The sequence below is a fragment of the Teleopsis dalmanni genome, chromosome 2, assembly GCF_002237135.1.
Source record: "Teleopsis dalmanni isolate 2A chromosome 2, ASM223713v2, whole genome shotgun sequence".
NCBI lineage: Eukaryota > Metazoa > Arthropoda > Insecta > Diptera > Diopsidae > Teleopsis > Teleopsis dalmanni.
In genome coordinates, this window is record NC_051847.1 from 27,867,078 (window position 1) to 27,886,898 (window position 19,821).

The 19,821-nt window shown below is 30.0% G+C and overlaps 1 protein-coding gene and 1 long non-coding RNA gene across 3 annotated transcripts in view; both read right to left on the reverse strand.

Moving 5' to 3' along the window:
• The window catches only part of LOC119686282, a 76,416-nt gene that overhangs the window by 35,683 nt on the left and 20,912 nt on the right, over positions 1 to 19,821 (reverse strand). The gene's annotated exons all lie outside the window — the stretch shown is intronic.
• LOC119686281 lies at positions 4,153 to 5,063 on the reverse strand. The gene is made up of 2 exons (XM_038100830.1): positions 4,407 to 5,063; positions 4,153 to 4,334 (listed from the first exon to the last, which is right to left on the reverse strand). Exons 1-2 carry the CDS (start codon positions 5,028 to 5,030, stop codon positions 4,224 to 4,226), a joined length of 735 nt encoding a protein of 244 aa, XP_037956758.1. The 5' UTR covers positions 5,031 to 5,063; the 3' UTR covers positions 4,153 to 4,223.

Sequence of the window (19,821 nt, forward strand, 5' to 3'; positions counted from 1 at the left end):
GTGTGAGAGAAATGTTAACAAAACTAGCATAGAAACTATAAAAAGAACATAAAGTACGCTAGCTTATAAACAGTAATACCAACATCAAGACTCGAACTCGAAGAACAACTGGAACAGATGAATATGGAAACGGAAACGTAGAAGTAAAACAACAGAGTTGCATGCAATGCAGTGTGGTTTGGTTGCTGCTATTGACAGGTGAATTTGTGCACAAGTGTTTGTGTGTATCTGTGTAAGTGTAAGTGTGAGTTTGTCACGGTTCATTTGTCAAAATTTAGAAATATAAGAAATTACCGTCATGTTGAACTGTTATAGCTGCCGTTATGCAGCTAATTTAAAGGCAATGAGTGAATGTGGCATGCGACATGGTGCGACGTAGCGTGCTTTGCTATACGATTATTTAGTGTATTTACTAGTATTTTTCTATTTGCTTTTCCTTTGAAAAATTTCACTTTATGATACGGAAACGGAGTGCAGTACGCCTTGCGAGGGCTAAGCTAACATGCTAACATACATTAAACTTGTCTAAAACTACTCAACAACAATAATACGGTAGGCAACACTTATAATTAGCAAGCAGTACTAAAATCAACAACACGAGCGGGGACAGGGATGTTCAATGCCACAAAATAACTAAACAGTAATTAATTTCAGTAAAGTGGCAAACGGATTCTAAGCAGCAAATGCAATTTTATATAAATTTCAGTGTTGACATTTTCGTTTAGAATTTTCTGCGTTACGGAAATGTTGCGGTTACTAATGAAATGTTGCCATTTAATAAAATTTGATTTATTTTAATAAAAATACTGCACTTGATTGCAATTTAATTAAAGGTTCACTACCAATGTTAGTAAACACAGGGGATTTATATACCTCACTTCAGTTCGAAATAATAATGAAATTAATGGAATTTATAGTGTCAGTGGTCAGTAATGAATTCGAAATGTTTATTTTTTAAAATTTTAATAAATTTTAAATTAATTGTCATTATATGCTTTTTTATTAGTATTGTAAGTTAGTATGATAGTAAAGGCCATGTGTCCCAAATGTAAACTAGAGGGCAGAAGGAAACTGAATTGGGATTATCTACTATGTCACATAATTTCTATCTGGTCATGGATATTTTCGAAAATAACTAGACAGAAAAAGAAGAACAGGCCAATTTTATACACTGCTAAGTTCGTATATATTAAAAATTGATATATATAGATTTTCTATATATACAGTAGATACATCTAAATGATATGCGGAAGATAACATAACTCTGAAGGTCACTTCACTATCGAGAATATTATTAAAAAAATGAAAGAACTAGAAGAAAATTCGAACAAAAGTACACAATTCAACAGAAACCTGCTTCGAAAAAAGGAGAAAGATTTGGAGGCAAATTAAACTAAAGCGAAAAGCAATCTGAAAAGCTATTAATTTGGAAGAGAAGCGGTGGTCTTTATGTAGATTTTACGGCGTGGATGAATAAGAAATTCTTCGCAAAGAAATACGAAAGTAGTTTTGTCGAAAACCATCCCAAAAAACAAAATGAGATGACAGTGCAGATAGCACTCCACTTCATCATTACAAATTACAAAAAAAAAAAAATAAATACCATGTTTTACCTACAGTCTTATTATTAAAGGTATAATGATTATACGCTCCTTTTTTACTATGACAAAAAACTAGCGAAACAAGTAGGTCTTGTGGTATATGAGGTCAATACAAAGGACTTTGTGTCAACAAACAAATTTCCTGAGCACCTTGGCACCTATGTTATTGTTAATAACTACAAGCTCTAAGTGGTAAATGACTTTGTTTATTTGGGAACCAGCATAAACACTACCAATAATAACAGCCTCGAGATTCAAGAATCATTCTAGTCAAAAGATGTTTTTCCGGGCTTTGTAGGGAATTAAGAAATACAACCACCATCTCTTGACAAAGCATTATGCCGGTCCTGCTGTATGATGCAAAAGATTAAAAAATAATTAACAGTGCAGACTTTGGGAGCATTTAAAAGAAAAATTCTTCGGAAGATTTATGGTCTCTTATGCGTTCGGAAGAAGTATCGTATTAGATGAAACGATAAGCTGTATTGAATATGCTGCAACTCTGATATAGTTAAGCGCATAAAAGTTCAGCGGATTCTTTTGACTTGCTCATGTTGTACAAATAGATAGAACTGCTCAGGCTAAAAAGATGTGTGATTCGGTTCTCGCTGAACAAACAACATGGTGAAGTAAAACCGCATCTTCGGTGAAAAGACAATATGACTAAAATTATAAAGAGACTCAGTACTACCAACTCCCGATAGGAAACCACTAAAACATCTAGACTATTCTTATAGACTTAGTCTATCCTATAATGATGTTTATCGAGTCTTGTGGTTCTGGAGAGAAATGGAAAGTGGTTGCTCCTTATGTTTCAATTATAGGCATTGAAACATTTAACCATTAATAGATTTAAAATCTATTACTTTTCTAACTATTTTCAAGATGACAGTCCTATCGTTTGGAATTATAGACATAGTAAAGTTAATAGACTTATTATGTTGGTTAGTTTTTACTTGAATAGAGGAGTATTTATCTACATGCTGATTGCTTTGCTGTTTATATGTTCTTTTGGTGGTTTATCTGGTATGACGTATAAATTATGTTTAACAATGGGTTGTTATATATGCTGGTATATACCTCGTCAATACCTCAAGAAAGTAATGTTACTTATAAACTGACTCCGCTTACTATCTTCGTTTCATTAATATCGATTTTTTGGTACAGGTATTTTTACAATTAGAAATAGAACAATTTCTATTCTAATTAAATACTTAAATATTTAATTGTTAATAATAATAGTTGAAATTAATATAATTTATTAATAAACACAGAATTCTGTAAAGAAAATATTGTGGTCTAGTAAAACTGAATCACTTTCTTAAGGAAACCACTTTAAGAGCTTGAAAATTAGTTTTTACAGATGTGCGTCTGTAAAGTTTTCATCTTTTGTCTAAGAAAAAACATTTATTTCACCGCTCGTTTGTGTATTTCTTAATATTTTGTTTGTTTATTTTTTGTTTGTAAAATAAGGTTTGACCTTACTTTTAAATAAACAACAGCTTCCGCTTAACGAAACTTAGTAAGCGGAAGTTAACTAAAAGTCCCTACGAAACGTAAGATGTTATTGCGCTCATAATGATAAAGGGTCCTTAAAGTTTTGCGTTCAAAAGGTAAAATGTTGAAACCACGACCATCAGGTGGAAATGGCAAGCATTTCTCACATTTAAGCCGGAAGAGCAATTCACAACTGATGCTGTGTCTGTGCGTGTATGCGGCAAAGAGATGAAATTCTGGAAGTCGGAAAAGTGTGAGTACATAACGCCTAAGTATGAGTAGAAGACATAAGCCGCATATCTTATGTCGTAAATAAATTACGCTAGTTAGACTAATGTGCCTCGTAAAACACTTTTAAGTTACTTACGTATGTTGAATATAAGACAATTATTTTATAAAAATTCTAATGTACAATAAATATTAGGTTTCTATTGCATAAAAGGATTTCTCAAATTATTGACATATCACAATGATTATTTATGAATAATATTTATTCATAATAAAGTTTTATATTATTTCATAGAAAGTTTTTTGAACAGTAGTGATTAAATAAATTTTTGGCTGAATATGCACTAATACGATTTCTTTCTATTACAAAATTATTTCTATCAAAAAAAAGTTTTTTGCGTTTAATTGACTTTAAAGATCAAATTTATAATGATTTGTATTTGAAAAGGACTAATTGATCAATTGTTAAATAACAGACTTTTTTAAAAAAATAGTTTTAAAAATTATTTTTATTTACACCAATATTTGAACTATATTCTTTAGTCATCTTCAGGGTGCTATTATGATTTTTTTTAACCTTTGACCAATTTTCCCGTTTCAGAAATAAAACTATTATTAATAATTTTAGTCATTAAAACATTAAATTATTTTTTAATTGCTATATAAAATCACGAAAACTTCAACGAATCTAAAAACTAAACTATTTTATTATATACTAGAGTATTAATGTAAAACATCCACTCATTATAATATCCGCAACCTGTTGCTTCTAAAACGATATCTGAAGTCAAAACAAAAAGCATAATTATATTAATTCAGTCTTTAATTTTACTAAACAATATTAACAAGAATATAAGCAATATTTTTTTCATTTCACACCAGCTTGCTTAGTACTTGCTAAACTGACGGACCCCAAGAGAGCACTGTGAACCCTATTGGCTCCAATGTTTTTACATCAACATCATGTGAATTTAAGGTCTTTATTATAGTCGCTAAATTTGCTGATTTCTATGAAAGAAAAAAAAAATATTTTTTTCAATACACATTAAATTTGTTGGTGCGATGCATTCCTCCACTTACCAGAGCCGACTCAACCAATGGCCTAAATTGCACACTCCGTAAAGCGTTGTAAAATTCCGCAAACGCTGCACTTTTCTGTCGTTTTTCATTAATCATTTGAACGTATCTATCTCGTGGTAAATGCTGCATAAGTTCCTCTACGAAAGTACTGAATGTGCGTACATCGTAGGCGTGCAATGCCACATCCGCATCATTCAACAACACAATATCCAATAGTGGTTCAACGACATTGAATGCTGTCAGTTTTTCCAAGTGCGGCAGCTCACATGTGGCTTGCTCGACGACTCCACTGCCACTTTGGCTCAGATGCAGAAAATCTAAAATTTCAATAACTTCGGGAATTTGCTGTGCTTGCTCCAGCAATTGTGTGAACTGCGTGCTACGCAAATATTTTAATGCTTCACGAAAATTTCCGTCAATAATGTAGTGTTTGGCAACAATTTCATCAACAGTGGCTTTTGGTATCAAATTCACAAAATCCTTTAGTTCTTTCACAATTTCTGGTGAAATTTTTGTAATCGTTATTCCTTGCACCCGCGGCGCACTAGTCACAGTTATGTGATCGGCAAAATTAACTTTTAGTATAGAAAATATTATTAAAATATTTATAAAATATTTAATCATTTTTTTTGTTCATAAAAACACTTAGAACTGCACTTTTCGACGGTTACACGCATACTGCTCTTATCTTTTTTCATTCCTTATCAGTGTGACTATTTTGGTTCTGTTTATATATTTTTTTCTTTTTTTCTTCAAACTCGTAGAAATTTGATAAGATACATTATGCGGATCAAGAAACAAATGATAAGTAGTGCTCGAAATGGTTGTGCTGACATTATCAGCTTAGAATGGAACATAATAATGTCTCATTTAATTCACATACAAAAACATTTGTCGATTTGACAATAAAAAAAATCAACAGTTGTTCTTTTTATAGTTTCCAGAATATTAGAATATATTACAATAAATTAATAATTATAAATAATATATAAAAACAAATTAATAAATTTGACAATTCCTGATACTTGCAATCTAAAAATGACCTATAAACAATTAAATTAAAAAATGCTACCATAGATCAGTGCTGATATATTCGGTAGTATCCGAAAGAGTTATGTGCAGTAGGTTAAGTATAAATACTGGCCATTTATGTACGTTTCTATTTCTAAAACTACCATAAGTTATAATATGATATCGGTGTTTTTTATGGACGGATTTATATGTGAATTACTGTAGTCACTCCAAGCATTCACTTGTCTATTTCTTGAATTCTTGAATTTTCTGACTACAACTTTCTTTTTTATTTAAAAAAAAGATTTCTTGTCAGAAAACATATGTTAAATATTTAAGTACAATAAATTAATATAGTGTAAAAAAAAGTATTAATTTATTGAAATAGGTAGATATTAGTAATGTCAATAATGCCGTATGTAAAGGCCGTTAGCGTACAATAGAAATTAGTGTATGATGATATTTGCTTCTTTATTGGCAGTAATATAATCTAAGAGCAAGAAATTGAACACTTAGCTGATCACAATTAATATAAACTATGTGTATGAATATCATATCAAACTCATGATTGAGCTACATTCAGCATAATATGACAATATAGTTCGCTATACGCTTTTTCACAAAAGTTTATAAAAAACAAATTATTGATAACCTAAGAAAAATAACAGGAACTGGTCCATAGTGCTCTGTAGGTTTTGTTTTACTTAAAGCAGATAACTAGCACTGTACCTTAATTGGATAGACATGTATGAGAGGTGTGAGTCGTTCTTGGCCAAGTAGCCATTTTCAGCCAGCTCAATCAGTGGATGGCTGTCGCCAGTTATTAACATCGATTGTCTTCATATCGTTTTTCACTTGGTTTTCTACCAAAGATTAGAGAGAACTCTGCCGCGTTTTCCAATCAGCGGATATCAAATTGAAAACCTTTCTAAGCGAAGCATTTTCTTCCATTCGCATGACATGACCAAGCGGTTAAATTTATGTTCCTAATTTACGACATGTCAATGTCATGGTGACTTATTATACTTAACATATAATATAGAACAGGCAATGACGGGAATTTGTCATTTATATAATTGGGTATTCATTATATTGGACGTCTACTGTGCATAGATTGGGTGTATAGCTTAGTTTTTTGAATTTTCCAAGAGATGGCGTAACTTTTGTACTAAACATACTTTTACAATGGCATTTACAGCATTTGATATGTCATCATTCGTGAAAGAGTAAAAAACATATATTTTATTGCGTTTAAACTTTATCAAATTTTGTACCAATAAGATAGCATTTGCGGGAAACATTACTTTTTCGCTTTAATTAAAAATATGTTATATTTAACTAAATGAAAATGGAATTATAAATGTTTAATATGAACTTAAAAAAGATGTTTATACAGTTTTTCCAAAAGATACTTAAGGAAGTATTCAAATTGAACTTTGCATTATTAAAAAGTAAAATAAATTTTTAGTTTCAACAAAGTTTTTATTCCCGTTTACTTTGTAAGTCTAAAAGCGCTTAGAAAATCTAAAATTCATAAATCAAAACAAATTAAAATCTCAGATATAATTTAAAGCAATAAAACCGCGACTGTAATAACAACAGAAGTGAACCGCAACACTTGCGGTTTAAGTTTCCGAAAGCCTCGGCAACATATGAAGCTCGAGAACCATCAGAGGGAAGCCAAAGCAACAACACAACAACACAACAACAAAGCAGCATTAAACTATTTTCAATTTGCTCTCATTTGCATTAAGCTGCGTTCGTTGGGAATTATGCAAATTGTATTGCGCACTTTTAGGCGGCATGGTGCAAGACCACGATAAACAACAACAATTCAAAGAATAACAACAGGCACTTGCACAAACGACCGCAACAACTAAGTCCAGAAGAAAGAATACTTTTTGTTCTAAACAAAATATCACCACCAACAAATATTTTTTCCTTTCTTCATTTTATGTTAAATGCAGAAAAAGAAGAAATCATACAACAGAAGATGCTGGAAGTGTTTATGTTACAGTGGAAATCTATGTGTAGCCATGAGTGTTAAGTTAGAGTGGGAGTGGCAACAGACGGTGGCCAAGGCCACAAGTGCACTTAAGCATTTTTAAGTGCTGCAAGAAAATGAATGAAACATTTTCCAAATGAAAAATACAACAAATACCGCAAGCCGCTTTCATGTGTTGTTAGTTGGCTGCTGGAATTGTTCTACACTCCCTCCTGTGTATGCGGAATTTCTGATATGGAAATATGTGCAACTTGTGTGCTTGTGTGCTTGTGAAGCTGCACATTGCACTAAACAACTAAAAAATTAGCATTTTTCATATTATATATAAATTTTCTCCCTTATTTAAGCAGCACTTTGCCAGCACAAATTGTTCCACACTGCATTGTGTGAGGTGTTATGTGTAAGAATTGTGTAATTGTGCAGAGTTTACAATGGAAGTGACTTAGACAGTTGTTAGAGTCAGTCCGTATATGTAGCTGCGCTTCTACTAAAATATTATATATGCAAATTATTAATAAGTGCAGCCAAATAATTTCATCTTCTTCGAACTGCTAGAGTTGCCAGACTCTAACACCGCAATGTAAGTTCATTTGATTCATAAAAAAATTACAAGAAAATGACTTGCTGGTGTGTGCATACAGGCAGTGTTAGCCGTGTAGACAGTAAGCAATCCCATAAGCATGTCTCATTTGATATGTATGAGTACGCCTAGGATAGAATACGTGCACAAATATGTAAATGTCTTTATTTCACGGCCATAACCGTAAGAAGTGGCAGAAGGCAGCGAGGTATGTGCCTCAGTTCCTGTTCTGAGTTCCTTATGATTCTTCTGAAATGTTGCTATGTCTGTAGCTGTGAGTACATGGGGGAGTCATGACATTAGCAGTAATGATATTTTACCTCAATTCTTTACTGCTTTTATTTTCGAATTTCATTTAAGCAGAACATTTTTATTTGCAGTGCTTGAGTGAAAATATGCAAAATATTCGAACTGTGGCAACTTTATTGCAAAACTAATGACGTAGAGCATTGGAGTAAAAGTTTAATGCAACATTGTGTGCATACAAATTTTCCTAAAAATCATTCAATGATATTAAGAAAAAAACCATTTTGATTAAATTTTTATATTATTAAAAACATTTTCAGACCAGTCTAAGTAAATGGATACCTTTATATTGATTAAATGGTAAAAACCTATGTAAAGTTGAAAGTCAATTTTAATATTTCTAACAACTGGCTTATGCTATATGTAAAATATTCTGTTTTAAAATTAATAATAGAAACAAAATTTTGTTTTTTTCTGCTTGAAAAAAAAACTGGAAACTGAAGTATATCATATTGCAAATAACATGATAAGGATAGGTTAATCTGATAGGCTGTAAGCCCCGCATAAATCAAAAACAAAAACATTTTTAGAAGGCCCTTAAAGCTTATTTTAAAACTAGACTTCGGATTTAAACCCAAACCCCGCACTAGAACTAGTGCCCGTACATCGTGCTACCAGATGCCAAGTAAATATAGAAGTTAGTAGTACTTTTCAATTTTATCTTTAATATGGGATTGTAAAATAGAACATATCATATTAAAAATAGCAAGATAAATTTAGATCAAGTTTAGATTAAGATCAAGTTAGATTAAAGATTTAAAGATTTTTTGTAGTGTAAACTAGGCTTAAGAGTAAGTTGAGTCCAGTCCGTGTATGAAGTACTTCTAATATACACATACTGGTCTATCAAAGCGGTTTGTTTCAAATTTTTTAAACCAATTATTAAATTAAGCTCTATCTGTTTCTGTTTTTCTTTTTCCAGATAGAAAAGATTGTCCTCAAGTTAATTTATGTAAGTTTTCAATATAAACTATAACTATCAAGTTATTCTTAATCATTTCTTGTCTGGAACTGGCACGATAAAAACTTTATAAGAAAAGTTATGCTGAAGGATCACCGAATCTTGCTAACTCTTTTGCTAATTTTTTTTCAACATATACTTTCCCAGAACTCAAACTAAAGCTACCCAGGGGTTTTATACATAAAAATTGTTCAAGTATTGTAAGTAGGCTTGTGATTAGCAATCTTGATTGTTAATACTAAGGTCTGTATTCGAAATCGTATGAGAGCAAACGATGGTAATATTAAATTTACAAAGAATGTTTATAAGTTTGCTGGTACTTTAGTTACATATATAGACTTCATAACATATAAAGACTTCGTACTTCTCACAAAGAAACGTTTTTGTTAAGCATTATTATAAGTGACGACATTTAACAGACTTTATATACATGATCTTATATATTAATAATATGTAAGACATTATGTAAATCTTCTTGATCCTTCTTAATCCAATGCTCAAGTTTTGTTATGATACTTGCGATTTATCTGTAACAGAAATGTTTAAGGTTTACTACCTTCACGTATAGACTGATTCAATCTGATGCCAGAAAGGGATAAGAGGACAGTTCGGCACCCAAATTAATTTTTTGATACTAAGATTACAAAAATGTATACGTCGGAAAAATGTCATGCTGACAGAAAGAGTACACTCTACGCTTCTGTTAAAAATGTTCACTCTAGTGTTAGCAGTGATCACAATATTTTTGTTATAGTGAATATCCTGCATATATACTGAGATATATTAGCTTGTTGTACTACCACACAAAATTCAGTAGTAAAAACGATATATATGCGCTACAGACATATAGACAGAAGAAGTATGTCTGCCATCACTAAAAGAACTGAAATGGTTTAACCTATCTGAAGCTTTTAACATTTCAGATGGTTATATATACATCTAGGGAGTGATATATACATCTGCCAGTGAACATTACACATTAGCGTGCTTTCTGCTATAAACAGCAACTAAAACTAAATCACTAGAACTCTAAATATTACTATTTATTTCTCAATGCATTTACTTCTCAACAGCAAGATAAAGCTAACTTTATCAAAAACTAAATTCAACTAAATTGTGCTTAAAATTATTTGCCATTAAAATTTACTTATGCCAAACTTACTTGAAGTTAAATGACGTTGTCACCAAAATGTCATTAATGTAACACCGTATCCACATGATCTATTAGATAATTATTCAAGCTTCATGATAATGTTTTTCTTGTCTTCTTTGGCATTTTTTCTGTAGTTTTAGATCTGATCCTTACTCTGTACGTATTGGTTGTCGTGAATAATGTTATCCACATTCATGATCACAAAAATTATAATTAAGTGAACACGTTTTTTATTATTGTTAAATTTTATAATAATTTTTATCAAATTATAAATATCAGATTCTATTAAAAGGATTCTATTTTCTGTTGGTAAAATTCAACGACATACGACATAAATGTCGATATTAAGTAATGCTAAGCTTCTCATAACATGACAGGAGTCACTATGTTTTGATTTTCAACAATTTTTTGTCTTTATTTACACCTTGGAAACATTATGTTTCCCAAAATAAAAGTCGGAAGCATATATGATAAGTTAAAAATATGCATTTTTTTTAAACCCATTTCGCTCAAAAATATTAAAAAATGATTTCCGGAAAAAGTATTTCTGTGTAAATTTTATTAAATATTTAAAGAAAAATCAATTTCCAATCATTCACTCTGTGAAATGTGAAACAAAATGCCAAATCGAACATTTTATTTTCTGTTAACATTTTTTCGATAGCGCTTTTTTCCTCTTTTCGAGGACTACACACTCCCATCCTTTGATCTATTATTTTTGGCACATTTGATTTTTCAAAATTGAGCCTTTTCATGGTGGACACAGGCAAATTGAATATCAGCCGCGGGTTATATTTGGCAGCAATATTAAGGGAAAAAATAGAGGCCTATTCGCAGTATAATTGTAGTTCAAATAAAATTTTATGGAAGAGGTTTGATGACTTTTCACTTTTTTCAATTTTTTGTTATTTTTCTATTCTGAATATTTCGAAAAGACGAGGGTAGCATTTCAAATTATTTTGAATGACAGGTGTATTTCCCGTTTTTCCATATGATGATATCTTTTTTATTTTTTATTTATATTTAATTTTTTTCTCTTGTTTTTCCATTTTTTAACACCTCAGGACGTATAAGCATATTATGGAGTTTTGTATTCAAAGTCAATCGTACAAATATTCAAATATGTAAATATGTAAGTGTGTAAATGTGTAAATGTGTAAATGTTTGCACAAAATTTGAATACTACAAGTGCAAATGTGAATCAAATTTGAAGTTCGACGATGGCGATTATTCCAGTGTAAACAGGAGCCATTTTTATGCCCAGCAGTAAAAATTTAACACGTGCAGTTTTCTTTCGTCCGCAGCATAGGAAAACAAAGATGATGATGGGGCACATGTGTCCTATTTACTTATGAGCGTTGAAGTTCTTTTTTTCAAGGTTTCGGATGTGTGCGGAATTTATGCAAATATTCACATAGCTTGCAGCCAAAATAGAGAAAAAAATAAAACTAGAAAAAATTGTGGTCATTTAGACTTTGGCCATATTCTGTTCACTTTTTATTACAACTGTCAAAAGTATAAAAACAAAAGTTAATTCATACTTCAGAAAAAAGAAAAAATTATACGAAACGAAGCAATTTATATGCTGACGAATATTCACATGAAAGCGAAAAGTTTTTATGTTTGCATGTGAACACATAATATTGTAGAGATAGTCATCAGGGTATTATACAGGGTATTATAGAAAATTTTCGAACAAAAATACTCGATTTGATATGATAACATTCGATCAGCATTAAAGAAACATCAAGGAAAAGGTTAGCAACTCGCCTCTCCCGGCAAAATTTTTGAGGACATCACAATGGACAATATATGTCTCCAAGTGGAAGTGCTGACAACTGTCAGCACACGCCTTCTAAACTTAACCTAACATCAAGGATTTTCTAACGATTATATCAAGAGATCATACTTCTTCCAGATATCCCCTACACTCATCGACAATCCGAGAATCGACAATTGTTTCCAGAATTGGAAAAAATGGTATAAATGTATTGTATGGGGAGAAGTGAATTTTGTGGGCAACGAAATAAAAATCTTTATAATTATTAACTAATTTTAATAATATAATTATTTTTTAATCAATGTATTGTACAGGTATTTCTTCAATAAAATTTGTTGAACTTAGCAAAAAAGGGCAGCGGCCTTAGTATTAGGATTGATTAGGAAGTCAATTAAAGAAAACTTTAAGAACCCGAAAGCGTTGCTTCCTGTCGCTTCCCTATAGTTACGCCACTGTCGGCTACACTCTTTAGTTCACGTCAACTAAATCAGCTTTTATTCTCATTTTTTTTATATGGAGATACGTATAGGAGGAAAAACTTCTAATTTTCATTTGAACTTTTAACACTGGGCCTATTCTTTTGTAAGAACGTCGCTAAACAACAACAAAAATTGGAAATTTTTGTTTTGATACCTGACAGGTTTATATATGCAAATACACAAATAAACATAGTTGCAAAATACAGCCTCCTCGAGGAGGTATGCAGATCTGAGGTCAATTATTGCTTAGTCTGATAAAGTGAAAACAATAATCTAGTCAAGGTTGAAAGAGGGGTTTTGAAAATACCTCATGTTAAAAAAGAGTATAAGTGCTTAAGTGCAGTAGCTCAAAACAACTTCAGCATAATTTAATTTTTAAAGTTAAAATTTCGAATAATAATACGAATAATTTTTTTAACGCGAAAATAAGTAGAAAAAATAGCAACTGCGAAATATAAATAATTGATAAAAAAAACATATATTGACAGTTAACTGAAAATTTGTACGTAGTTCCAAAAATCATTCACAATAGATGAATTTTTACTCTTGGCTTTCATGCGATTTGAGCTGCTTATTAGTTAAGCGGTTTCTAAGAAGTTGGCTTAAATAAGCCAGCAATGTTGTTGTTTTATATGTTGTTTTTAAAATAAGCGGTTGTTTTTTGGCGATATGCTTACAAAAGAATGGGCTTATTTATAATTAATTAGGACAAAAGCAAGCGTCCACTCATAAGAAAGGCTATAGATTTTAAAGCATACTAATTCTAAATAACCATTCAACATGTATTTACAGTTAATTAATACCCTGTATTTTATAGGTGACCAGAACGCATATCATTCCAATACATTTTGAGTTTACACATCCTTTTGTGTATATTTATGCGTAAAAAAACAAATATGAAAATTCAATTCCATTTAAAATTGAAAAACTTTTTCACATTGTTTTTTTTTTTTGGTGAACATTTCTGTTTGGAGTTTTTTTTTATAAAATTGAAAAATATTGTAAATACTCCACTTTTTATGGCGCTGACAATTTTTAAATGATCAATTCAAAATAGTTGATGACACTTTTTATACACAATAATCGAGTTTTCGGTGGATTGATGTACATATATGGGCTTTATTGTATTTGCGAATAAAATTACTAATTTGATTATAACTGGAAAATAAGCTGGAAATACAATAATTATAAAAAAAAATATTTAATTAATTTTTAATAGATTTTTTTTTCATTATATGTCAAGAGTTGGTCTACGAAATATTTAACCCTACAGTTATTAACCCTACACTAATAGAAATATTTCTTAGAGGAAAACTTGTAGATACATTTTCATTTTTAATTATTTTTAACTTAATATCAAATTTACTTTAAGGCTTAAAATGCTATTGGAAATGTTAAAATAAATTCATTAAAATAGTAAATTATATTCAACGAACTGCAACTGCTGCGATGATATGCAGAAAATATTTTAACGAAGTTACATTTTGAAATATTTTATTTCAGTAATAATTTTTGTGATTTTTATTTGAATCTCGTATCTTTTTGTTAAAAATTATTACGATGTGTACTGTTTTTATTCACAAATTCCACAAAGCTTCATAAAATTCTAAAATACTAACTGCAAAAATACAAAACAAAACAGCGAAAAATTTTTAAAAATTTTTGTACAATTTTAATAAATGTAAAAATGAATGTCATTTATTCGTTAGTAAGGATAAAAGGACAATAACTTTTGCCAGAATTGATTTGAAACAGTGGTTAGTTATAACTGAAATATGTATGAAGGAATGCATTATTTTAAAAATTTCATATTACAGCATTACGTTTTGGTCGATTTATAAAAAAATATTGTCATATTTATTTTAATTAAAATTTATAAATGGACATACTTTAACTGTTATCACTCTTAATATCCTAATGTCATGCATGAATAATTTAAAAACTAGAAAAAAAATTAACTAAAAATAAAATATCAAACAAAGGAAGGCACGGGGTTCCTAGCTAAAGTCTTGATGAAAAAATCCATTTAAAACTTAATCTGCTAAAGCCAAATATATACAATATCACGTCTACAACTGATACCAACATCCAGCTCAAAATGAAGGTGCATTTCGATCAAAGCATAGTACCACTAAAAAGTCATAGAACGATCGAAACCTAGTTTCGTATAAAGTATTCATAAAAACAATGAGACTAACGGAAGTTCATCAAACACATTGACAAGGTTATGTACAATAAACGCTTGCGGAATGGAGAACCAATGGAAGTTTCGGTAACACGATTTTACGGTTTTACATTTCATACTCGTATTCCAAATGCTGAAATTATAATTTTAGCAGCATCAACACACTACTTGCAGATTTCTACAATCGTTAATGGCCTGTCTGGTAAAATAGAGAATCCCATCGAGAGCAAACTGTATATAACGGTTATTTTTAGTACTTAAGTATAAACAATCTTAATTGTTTAAATAATTTCTTAATAGTTCAATCAATTATCTTTAAAACGCAACATATTTCTAGTTTCATTCATTTATATAGTCTGAGATATGGTCATTTGAAAATGTGTCTACAATGCCAATTCTCAAAACCCCATGGGTTCATATCTTCTAGAAAAAAAAATACAAAGTTCTTCCCGAAATACGGGGCTTCTTATTTTATGAATGGAACTCATAAAACAAATTTCAGCCAAATTGAAGATGATGAGGTCAAAAAGGTGTCCAATTCTTAAAAGAATAACCCATATACCAGAACACAGCGTAGAGAGAAGACTGTTTATCGATATGCACTATTATTGTGCCTCAAAATTTTTTTAGTATTAAAAGGGTAAATGTTGCTATGCCAGAATGCAGATTAAGACTTGGCAATGCGTCTGAATAACGGATAGAAAAAATAACAATGCGGTTACAATAATTATAAACATAATTAAGTTTAACCCTTGGTACTTTTAATCTCAAAAAATTTTTTAAGAATAATTTAAAATAAGAAATAATTCCCAAAGACCACTGATGATAGGTTTACGACAGTACTCCCTGTTTGGGCAGCCAAAAATTGTATTAATTGAAAATAATAAAATTTTGTTGTTGTGATTTACTACCGCTCAAACAACCCCTCTATTATTAATCCTACTAGTTATTTAATATAACATAAATATTTTAATATTATTAATCATAATTATAGTTCTCGATTTCATACTTTTAATTTTAATTGCCTTTATTACTGTCTGACTATCTAACAAATCGGTTAAAAATATATGAGGCAAAGTCATAAGAACATAATTTCAATATAATTAAAATTATAATAAAATTTGTAATCAAAATTAATTATTATTTAAAATTCATATCTGAGTTACACTCATGGAAGATATTATTTTTTATTTATGTATAAAAAAAATTCACACTCTAATTGATATCAAGAAAAAGAATGTCAAATCTTTTAACTTTAAAATTTCAAAATCATTTGACTTATATAAAACAATTGCTTCTAACGAAAAGTACCACAATAAATGTCACATGATTTCTTGCACCCAATCAGTAAACGGAAAAGAGGTCCGTAGGTACATTTTGGAAAAAAAAATATGGTACCCTACACTTTTTGTGTAACAAATCGGCATTGGCATGAAATCCTAAGTACATAATATAATAACATACCTATATGTTAAGTGTTTCATTTTTGACGTATATGTGATATCAAATTGATATCATAGATTTCATATTTTGAAATCATAAATTTCATATAATGTACTATTCAAAAATGAAACACCGATACAAACGGAAAAGTGAAAATACAAGCCATTCTATATTTTCTATGTTTTATTCTATATTCCCTACAGTCTATATATTCTTGTTCATATTCCGATATTCAGAATGTTCGATATCGTTTATACAAATAAATCGTGTTTACGTATATATGTTGAAAGCTATTGCTATATTAAAAAATGATTCTACAATTTTTAAGAAAATATTTGATTTGATTTCATTTATAATTTTAATAAAAACTTAATAATGAAAAATTAAATCGAAATGAATATTAAGTAGCTACAGAAATAGTTTTACTATATATCATTGATGTTCATGTCCTTGTCCTTGCATTTGAAATGAAATATTTAGTAGCTGCAGAAATAGTTCCACTATATATATCATTGATGTCTATGTCCTTGTCCATGTTTTTATCATCAGATGTATGTTTTTAAGGTTAGAAGCATGTCTTTATTGCAAAACATGTCTGATGTATGATCTGGTTTTAAAATATATGCAGCGATAAATGCAGAAATATATTTAAGATATAGTACGTCCAGAATTAGTAGTTTTTGAGTGAGTGAACAAGATCACCTTTTTATATAAACTTGTCAATATTCTCTATAACATATTATATATATATTATTATGAACAAAGTAAACTCAATGGATTAACAATTGATATTTCAACTTTATCTCTGTAAAAATAATTCTAATATAGTAATATATAACATATATACAATTATGTAGCTCATCACATGTTACCATATAACTGGCTTGATTTCTTTATTTTTTGTCTTAGAATATTCGCTGTTGCACCAAACAAATTTACTCAAAGCAGTAAAATCGGTTAAAGCAACGCGTGGCTTGCTGCCACTCAGCCCCGGTTGAATTTTGCTGCTGGCGTGTAATTTTTATTGTGGGCTTTTTCAGAGCCCCTGCTGTCGTTGTTGTTATTGCTGTTGTGCCATATCCTTTCGAAAATCCTGTTCGCTTACATATCGGTACACAGGCAATATACGAGTATTTTTGAAAAACAAACTTTTTATTCGCGTTCTGTTAACTTCAAAAGCATCACAAGTTCAAAGTTCTAATGCGGGTTTCACTTTTTCTTTTCGTTTTATTAATTCTTTTAAAAGAAAATTTATTTATTTTTATGTCTGAGTCTTTAAGAAGTTTGTCGCTTGTTTAACTTCTTGCTTTTTGTATTTAAATTTTTTCTTTTGCATCTAAGATTTTATGGCAACAATACATTGTTTACTCAACTAATACAAAATATTACACACTTAAAGGAATCTGAGATATTGGTATTTCTGGAGCAATTTTAATATGACTACAATGATGATTTTCAAAGACAGTAAAATTCTTTCTTATAGGAGTGCAACGTTTTACAAATTAACATCATCTCAATTTATAGTTGTAAAAATAAATTATAAATAAATGGATAATAAAATAATTTATAAATAATACATAAATAAATAATAAAAAAAACAATAATAAAATATAAATAAATAAATTCTTACTCTTGTGACATAATAATATATAATTTAACTAATAGCATACTAATAATAAAATAACAATAATAATAATAAAATAATAATAATAAAATAATAATAATAAAATATAAATAAATAGATTTACACTCTTCTGACATAAGATCCTTGAAAAACAATTTAAACTGCTCGAATCACTACTTTAAGTATATTGAAAAGTCCAATCAATTTCAGTATATATCTCAAATCAATCCAAATAATAACTTTCTTACATGCGGATGTCTAAACATGTAATTGCTTCATTACGCATTATTAATAGACCAGTCCATATTAAAGAGTTGCAAAGCCATATTTATAAATTATACTATATTCATGATATGCGATAACAACTATTATATTTTTTATTAAAACCAAAAATGCTCTAATTAGAAAGGTATATCTTTGCTGCCAACAATAAACAAAATATTCACGAAGATAACTTTAAACCGCATCATTGAGCCACTTAATAATCTACTCCGGCAGAATCAAGTAAGGTTTCGCTCTTATCTGTCATGCATAGATCACATAAACACTATAAGAAGATAAACACCTATTGATCAGTCGGCAGAACTTAACACCAATCTATATCTCACCTTTATCGATTTTGGAAAAGCATTCAATGCGTTAAAACACGAATACGTGTGAAAGGTGCTTGAATCTAGAGGTATCCCATTTTAAATCGTCAAATATGCAGAGTATTACACAATGGTGTGCTGAGCGGTTCAATTCCATCATCTAGTGGTGTAAGACAGAGTTGTGCGATCTCGCCACTTCTTCTCATAACGACACTGGACGCAGTGGTGGACACCCATGACACAAAACGACTTGGAATCAATGACCACTTGTGGTTGGACTCGTAGTGGCTGTGGTTGATACGCAAACTTACGCAGAAAGAATGCATCATTCATTGGGGATGGAGTTGCGTTTCACAACCGGGTGCTACGATCTAAAGAGTAGCAGAGGTATAGATGGGCCTTGCACTAAACCAAGGTGGAAGTCGTGTCTGTACGCATTTCTTCATTGGTACCAACGGAAATTTCTAATCAAATTTCAATGGAGCATTGATTGATGCATTGTATTAATACAGATGTTTTTAAACACCGTAATATTAGACCTTCAAAGCATGGAATGTTACGTTAAATAACATTGAGACATTGACATTGAATTGATTTAATTCCAACAATCTGTACTACCATAAAAACAGATGGGTCCAACTTAGAACATAGAATGTTGGCTCTGATTGAAGGAATATGAGTTCTCTTGTTATATTCACTGTGACTATATTACTTTGATCTGGAATAAGAGAAGAGTGGATCCATCTCGATTTATCTGTTTAAAATGCAAGTTTTTATTCTCCATCTCATATTGGTCTTTATTCTGACCAATACCGAAGAACTGAGTATCTTTGGTTCGTTTAGAGTGGTAGGTAGGTAGGTGGATAGGTAGCAGAAAAGATCTAGCATTGTTATAGTGCTGTGTTTCGTTAGACCTAATACTTATAAAAATGTATTTTTAAAATAACAACTCTAGATTAATACACACACGATATGAGTGTTAAGAGTAGCAAAAGTCTTATTCCAATAATTTCTGTTTTATATTATTGTTATTTATAGCAATTTTTTCTTATTTTTATCACTTGAAATTTCTAAGTTTAAATATAAACTTGAAATAGAAACTATATGAAAACATTTTTGCAAATAATTATTATTATTTTCTTTATTTATACTTAAATTCTGATATATTTTTAAGGATCTCGTGAGTAAAAATTATTATTCGCTAAGTGTGCATGCAATGTTCAAAGCTTAAATGAAGTTTACATTGTTTAGCAAAAAGATTGAGATTCATAAATATTTACTTGACATTATTAGATTTA

Excerpts from the sequence above, each read along its gene's own strand:
- LOC119686281 (XM_038100830.1), bottom strand. The coding sequence starts at position 5,030 with ATGATTAAATATTTTATAAATATTTTAATAATATTTTCTATACTAAAA. Across the intron at positions 4,335-4,406 it reads CATTGGTTGAGTCGGCTCTG|AAATCAGCAAATTTAGCGAC; the intron begins GTAAGTGGAGGA and ends TTTCTTTCATAG.